The 7,564-nt window shown below is 34.9% G+C and overlaps 1 protein-coding gene across 1 annotated transcript; it reads right to left on the reverse strand.

Moving 5' to 3' along the window:
* Nucleotides 1-534: 534 nt before the first annotated feature.
* On the reverse strand, nucleotides 535-2,949 carry LOC149544635 (UDP-Glycosyltransferase superfamily protein). Its single transcript, XM_089795226.1, has one exon. It carries the CDS (start codon nucleotides 2,733-2,735, stop codon nucleotides 1,188-1,190), a length of 1,548 nt encoding a protein of 515 aa, XP_089651352.1. The 5' UTR covers nucleotides 2,736-2,949; the 3' UTR covers nucleotides 535-1,187.
* Between the last annotated feature and the right edge of the window lie 4,615 nt (nucleotides 2,950-7,564).

A 7,564-nucleotide genomic window follows, 5' to 3' on the forward strand; every position in this document is an offset into this window, starting at 1 on the left:
ATGGATTGAATTGAATCCATATTAAAGTGACATTACATTAACGAAAGAAGATTCAAATAAAAACTACGAAGGTTCTTCTTAACAAAATGCTTCAAATTCTCAAGGCTTTTTAGTGATAGAATTTGTTTTACTATTTAGAACAAATGTCAAGATTGTAAACAAACAATACCCTTCTTGCATTTTCCGTCCTCTGTAATTAGTAATTACTGTGGATGGGAAGAATAGTTAGATCTTTTCTAGCCATATTTTACCGATTGGCATATTGTTAAAAATTGCACAATTACAAGTCAGCCTTAATATAATCACAAATTAGAGAATCCACTGAAAGTTGCCACAACATCAACTCTACAAGCAACATAATTTGAGTTCAGATTCCGCAAGTAAAATGATTGAATGCAAATTCCATGTAAACTTCTCATGTAAACATAATTCTTGTTTAAAATCTCATACATAATAAGATTCGAGTTCAAATCCTATGTCAGCTCATTCCTGGTCAAGGTAATCAGAGGTCTCTACATAAAAAGCTTAGCAATATAATCAAAATAATTGTATTGAGCTTTTGCTGTAGGTCTACAAATACAAGAGACATGATTCCACAGCCACCATACAATAAATTCACCTCGAAACTAAAAGGCTGGGAGATTTTAATCTTTGTCCCAAACGCAAAGCGAAACCTAATTCAACTTACGGTTTTTGACAGAGAGCAAACATACTTTCTATTAATTGGTTATACTTAAAATTATCTTTGACCTAATGGATTGAACTCACCTCAAGAGGGGTGTCAATAGATCCTCAAAATGATGGAATCATAAACTATTACGCAGTTGTTTGCAAACAATATTGTGCTTGCTTGTGAAAATCTCAAATCTTTGATGCTATTTTTGTCCCTAATCTTTAGCATGACACTTTCCCTGGAGATCCACCATCCCGGTAATGGTTTGAATCTGTTGTATGCTGAAACTATTGCTGCTATGCTTAAGACCATTCTACCATGGCTAAACTAAACTTGGGCCATAGGATCAATCAATCTCAAATTTTGTATGATTTAAAAGCAGTCAGGATGGCTGATATGAATATGTATCTGAATCAATAAATACTATTCTAACTCAACAATAAGGCCTCGGTATCATGGTGGGATGTGGTCTACCAAATCCGATTAACACATTTTTTTCCCTCTTCCAAACGATTCAATCCTCGCCAGTAAGAGGATACTTACAGAAATCAATGCCGGTCCGATTCCCTTTCGCAATGCACAGAAGCAGCCTCTCATAAGCATCCCCCATCTTCTTGGCCGTGAACAAATTCTCAGCCCTCCTCCTACAGTTACTTCCCTTCTCCTTCAAAACCTCCTTTCCATCCTCCAAAACCCTCTGAAACCCCTTTTTCAAAGACTCGAGCCTGGGACTAAATGTATACCCGAAATCCTCACTCACAATCAAACTCTTCACCACGCTCGCAAAGTGCGACACCATGACAGCCTTCCCACAAAGCATGGCCTCAATGGTCGTGTGATCGAGTCCCTGGGCCCTCAATGTCGGGTTCAGGAAAACATCCAGCGCATTATAAAAACCCCCCAGCTGAGCCGCACTGAGCGGCCCAAGAACTTTCACATTCTGCCCCAGTTCCTTGTATCTAGCCGCCCATGGCCCGTCCCCTGCAATCAGTACGAAAAAATTAGGGTTTGAACTTCCAGTTAGGGTTTTCAGCGCCTCGAAAACCAGAGGGTGTCCCTTATCCTTCACCAGCCTCCCGGCCATGCCGATCACCAGATCTGCGCTCTCCGGGATCCCGTACTTGAGCCGAAAAGATTTTCCCGCAGATTCGTCCGGCTTAAAGAGCCCTTCATCGACGCCATTGATAATCACATGAACTCTTTCCCTCGGCAGCATGTAGATCGTTCGCAGAACTTCTCCGACGGAATCACTGGTGGCGACATGGTGAGCATACGAGGGAAAAAATTTCACCTCCTCGATCACTCGTTGCAAGCGATCATTCAACGCTCTCTGCAATTCCAGAGTTCGAGGCTCGGCAGGGTTTCTGGTGAGGTCCTGCACTATATCAGAGTGAATCGTCTCGTATCCAATCCCATGCCACGAAGCCACAACATTCGGCAATCCCGCAGCCTGGCCGTGCCCAAGCGCGACGGATTCAGAGTGAATCACATCAAATCCCTCTTTCCCCTCTGCATTTCTTAGGGTTTGATTAACCTTCACAAATTGATCCCATGCTTCGTGGGAATTCAAGTTCCCAGCCGCTGTAGGCTTCGAGAAATGAAAGGTCATCAGCTTGAGGTCGGCTGCATCCAGCGGGGCTCGATCCCGGGGCGCCGAGGTCGTAAAGACGTGGATTTCATGGCCACGGAGAGCCAGCTGGCGATGCAGGGTCCGAGCGTGACGTTCAAGTCCTCCAGCGGCGAACCCCAGCGGCCATTTTTTCGCAAACAAGGCTATTTTCAGCCGCGAGTTCGAATCCCCCCGTGAGGAAAAGCTGAGTGCGTTCCAGGAGCTGGAAAGCTCGCGCAGGTCGCCTCGGAAGGGGGTTCGATCCGGCGACGTGGTGCTTACTGTTCTGCAGGGAGGCTGGAGATTTTGGGTGGGAGAGAGGAAAAACCATGGAGCGTAGAGGAGGAAGGAGAGGAAGATTAAGAAGAACCAGATAATATACCAGTTGCACATCTTGGTAGTGTTCTTTGCCTTGCTCTGGATTTCATGCCTCCAACTGTTGCCATTGCCCATTTGTTTCTGCTGCTCTGAATGTGCGGACGAGCCATTAAATTCACAGTTTGTTTAGCTTTAGTTACACTGAAAGCAGAGTCGCCTCCACGACGACTGTATTTTCTATGGGTTTCTGTTGCACTTGGAAGTCAACAACGGTGCCCGAACGCCACACGGATTATTTGTTTATTACTTGCTGCTCGTAAAAAAGTATACTTCTGAATTCGTGTCTAGATTTTACATCTCTATAGTTGCATGTTTAATAAAATTAGTGAACAAATTAGATTATTAATAATTTTTAATTTAAATAACATAATATTTATCGAATAGGTGCTTAATAAAATAATAATTAATAATAATACATAATAATTAATCTTGGCTTCGGCCTCTTAAAAAAACATCTATTATGAAAAATTAATTTAAAAAATAAATAATAGTAATATGAAAAAATAACAATGTGTCACAAATATTCTATTGATTAAATAAATTATAGAAACTTAAAAATAATATTTAAAAAAAAAAGTTAACTAATATAAATAATAATTTTAAAATTAAAACTTAAATCAATTTTAAAAATTAAAAGTTAGATAAATAGATATAACAACATGAGCTAATGTGAGATCACAAATAATTATTTTTAAAATAAATAGGAAAAGAAAAACAATAGTTAAAAGTAGAGATTTAAAATATAATCTTATCTGAACAAATTAGATTATTAATAATTTTTAATACTAAATTTTTTTAAATATATTAATAAATATTATTTATTTAAAATCAATTTATCAAATATAAAAAACTAACCATTTAAAAAAATCCCATCAAAAAATCTATTATGAAAAATTAATAAGAGAGATACAAAAAATAATATGAAAAAATAGCAATGTCTCTAACAAATATATATTCTATTGACTAAATAAATTATAGAAATTAAAAAATAATATTTAAAGAGAAAAAACAAAACTAATATAAAAAATAAATAAAAATAATTTTAAAACTCAAAGTTAAATAAATAAAGATCGAGTAATTATTTTTTTAAATAAATGGAAAAATAAAAAAGAAATAGTTAAAATTGTAGATAACAAATAATAAATATGAAAACAAGAGCTAAAAGTGGAGTTAAATATAAACTAATTGAAAAATAATTAATGAGAAGGATTTACAATTTTCTAGCCAAACTTAACACTCTTTCCAACCAAGACAACTTTTCGAATTGACAACTTCCCTGTCAAAAAATCAATTTTTAGGAACAAAGTTCCCACAAATAGATTATCGGCTAAATTTTTTTTTTTTTTTAATTATAAAAAAAAGTTTAAAGATTTGACCTAGATTATAATTGAGAGAATGGTTTGAATCATACTTGAGCACTCTTTCAACAACTATGAATTGCACTTCACAATCAAACATCTTTAAACTCTTTTTGATTGAAAATATGATAAGAAAATGTGATTCCAAAATTTCAAACATGATCAAATTTGAAAACAACCAATAATCATAAATTCTTGGAATCTTCAGCAAACATATTAAATAAATATCAAATATTATTTTTTAAATGAAATTTAATGACTAGTGCATTAATAGATATTCTCACATTTTTATGTAGAGTATAATATTCTATGTTTTATATTAGTAGTCATCTTTTAGTAAAGCTTGTAGTAGGGGGAAATAGTCTGTTTATAGTTAATTTATCAAAGCTAATTAAAGATTACTAGGAACTAGTTTACCAAAATTAGATACAAATCTAACTAAGATTTACTTTGTAGAAGCTATTTTAAGAGGGTAGGGAGGACTAGTCGATTAAAGTTATATAGAGGTTAAACCAAGAGTCGGTCTATCTTTTAGTGGATTTGAATCTTTCTAGATGGTATGATGAAGAAATATATCATCCTCCTCACCGATTCATTCAACCAATTTAAAATACAAATTTCCAATCGTATTTTTATTTTCAATAACATGTAAGCGACAATAAATATTTCTTAGGGATTTAACATATGTTAATTAAGTGTAGCTAACTAAGCATAATTAATTTGGACTATATCACAATAACTGAAATTATAAATGTGATAATGAAATATTCATTTTTTAAAAATAAAGTGATGGATAATGTTACTAATCTTTTTTTAATAGCCAATGTTCATAAAAAAAAATGATATGAGAAATAAATGGACAAATCAAGCTATTAGTTTAATTAGACTCAAACCCTCTTCCATAAAATATTGGAATATGACCAGATCAAAGGTGTATAGTTTGACAAGGTGTGTGTGGGGAGGGAGGGGGCGTCGAGGGGTGGGGTCGGGGAGAGAGAGAGAGAGAGAGATTTCTTTGATGCATTGAAAATGGATTGATTGATTTATATGTTAGCTAATCTAGTTCAAAAGCATGCATAAATGACAATATAAACTACTAAAACGAAATCATAGACATGTCAAACCACTGAAAGCTACAAAAATGAAACCAAGACACATAGTTGTACCTTTGTTAATAAGTAGTCCTGAACAATGCTAGGATGATTCGTGAACATCCTCGCACAATTAACAATATTGCTTCTCTTGCTCTCTCATCTTGATGATGGATCACGTAGTGTGATTTGAAATGTTGATGGTAAAAATCTCAACACAATCTAATCCAGAAGCTAAGCACCATAATCTTGCATCAACCAAATATATTTTCTTTATGTTCATGTTTTTGCTTGCCATTTTATGTGTTTTATGTTGTGATCATTCTAGTTGGCTCATTATTCCATGTGATCTTTTGGATGTGTTCTAGACATCACGGTACTTCTATGTCTAGGTTCACATTTGATTGGTTCTTCCTACTGAAGTTATCTTAAGGTTGCTCCAAAACTACTTGTTCTTCCTAAATAACCAAGTTGGAGTGATTTGATCTTATAATGGTGTTTCATGATCTATGACGATCAGTGACATATTATTCAATGCTTGTAAGTTTGTATTGGACCTCTATGTAGAATCACATGATATATTAACCTTATATGGAGGACTTCTTATATATTTGGGCCCTGGCCAATAGAATATAATACAATTTCTTCATCTTAAGAACTTGTGATCGATCTAACCAACTTGTGGTTTGTGATCTTGTAATATAAGTGTTGTATTTAAGGTGACCTTGTGAATACCTAGGTCTCTTGGTTGTGAGGTGATAGAGTGTGGATCTAACTTGCTATTGAAAAGGACTTGTACAAGAGGACCACCAAAGATTGTTAACCTATTTTAGAGCTTGAGGATTGTTTGAGTATTGAGGATTTGAATATATCATCGAATTTGAGGCAGATTACAAGTATATGTTCAATAGATTGTTGAAGGAGATATAATTGAAGCATTGTGATCTGATTGAAGGAAATGAGCATTTGCACCAAAGGATTGGGAAGATGCCACCTAGAAGGATGAACCATAGGAGCTTAGAACAAATGATGGAAGAATTTAGAGATGAGGTAAAGACTATGATTCATAATGTTTTGATTGGATTTATAAGGAATCCTAAAACCAAGGATAAATATGAGGAATTTAATTATGGTTTTGCAATTGTTGAAGTTGACCTCCTTGCAAAAGAAGAAAGATTGTTGAAGGTTGGCACAAATGGATAAGAGTCATTGAATGGGTGTTTCTAATTTTTTTGATTTTTTACATCGTAAGGATTTGATAGATTGGAGTAATGAACTAGAGGGTTACTTTGAGCTTGAAGATGTTAAGGATCCACTAGGGTTTTGTTAGCACAAACTTAGTTGAGAGTTCATGTTTCCTTACAGTGGAAAGAATTACAAAAGGATAGGGAAGATAATGGTGAATCTAAGATCACTAGGAAGATGGTTATGGTTTCTAGACTCAAGACTAAATTCATACCAGAGGTTTATGAATTGGAATTATTCAAGAAGTTAAAGGACTTGAAGAAAAATGATTCGAGTGTAAGAGAGTATACAAAGGAGTTCTACAAGATGGCAATCAAATCTAGACATTGAGAGTCATCTGAGGAGAGGTGGCCAGATACATTAATGGCTTGAGATTTAACATCTAAAATGAGTTAAGTGTGTTGAGGATTAATGCAATTGAAGATTCTAATCAGTATACCCTAAAGGTAGAAGATAAGTTGAAAAGAAGACAAGGAGACCCTAGAGGAAGGGATAAACAAGTTGGTAACAAGAGACAAGAGAAGCAAGTGATTGAAGAAGAACCTAATTTGAAGATTCCCAAGAGAGGCAATAGCCATAAAGACTTAAAAGGTACTTGTTTCAATGTGGGAATGTTGGAGGTAGGGCTTGTTATATAACTGTGAGGGAGGGGGGTGAATCGGTTATGTCCATTTATCCTACAGTCCCTTCAAACACTTTAGTACCAAAAAAACTTCATAAACATCAAAAGCTTTTACTTGGTGATCTCATTAGCTCCTCAATTAATTCACTCAGTTATTTTACTCCAAACTATTCATTCGCTATTTATGTTATAACCAACTAACAATAATAAAACTTAGTTTTTATTGAACATTTTCCTAGTTGTTACTAAGCTAGGGTAAGATGTAAATAACTTGTAAAACAACTTGCAACATAGCAATATTCACACATTTGACACCAAGATTTTTAATGTGAAACCCTTGTAAAGGGAAAAACCACCAAGGACTGGCAACCCAAAATTTTGACTCTTCTAAAGTGAGCTCTACTAGGAGCCAACATTGTTAAAGGTTTACATACACATTGTTAATCTGACCTTGTTAGAGGATTTACACCAAAATATCATCTAGACCTTATTACTCCTTGATCTTGGCTAATGAGTGGCCTTCTCTAAAGGACTTATAAACACCACTAATTGATGTTACCATATAGGATTTCATAAACTTGTTAGGTC

Source organism: Cupressus sempervirens, chromosome 8 (genome assembly GCF_028749045.1).
Source record: "Cupressus sempervirens isolate cs-2001-9-10 chromosome 8, ASM2874904v1, whole genome shotgun sequence".
Classification (NCBI taxonomy): domain Eukaryota; kingdom Viridiplantae; phylum Streptophyta; class Pinopsida; order Cupressales; family Cupressaceae; genus Cupressus; species Cupressus sempervirens.

Excerpts from the sequence above, each read along its gene's own strand:
- LOC149544635 (XM_089795226.1), bottom strand. The coding sequence starts at position 2,735 with ATGGGCAATGGCAACAGTTGGAGGCATGAAATCCAGAGCAAGGCAAAG.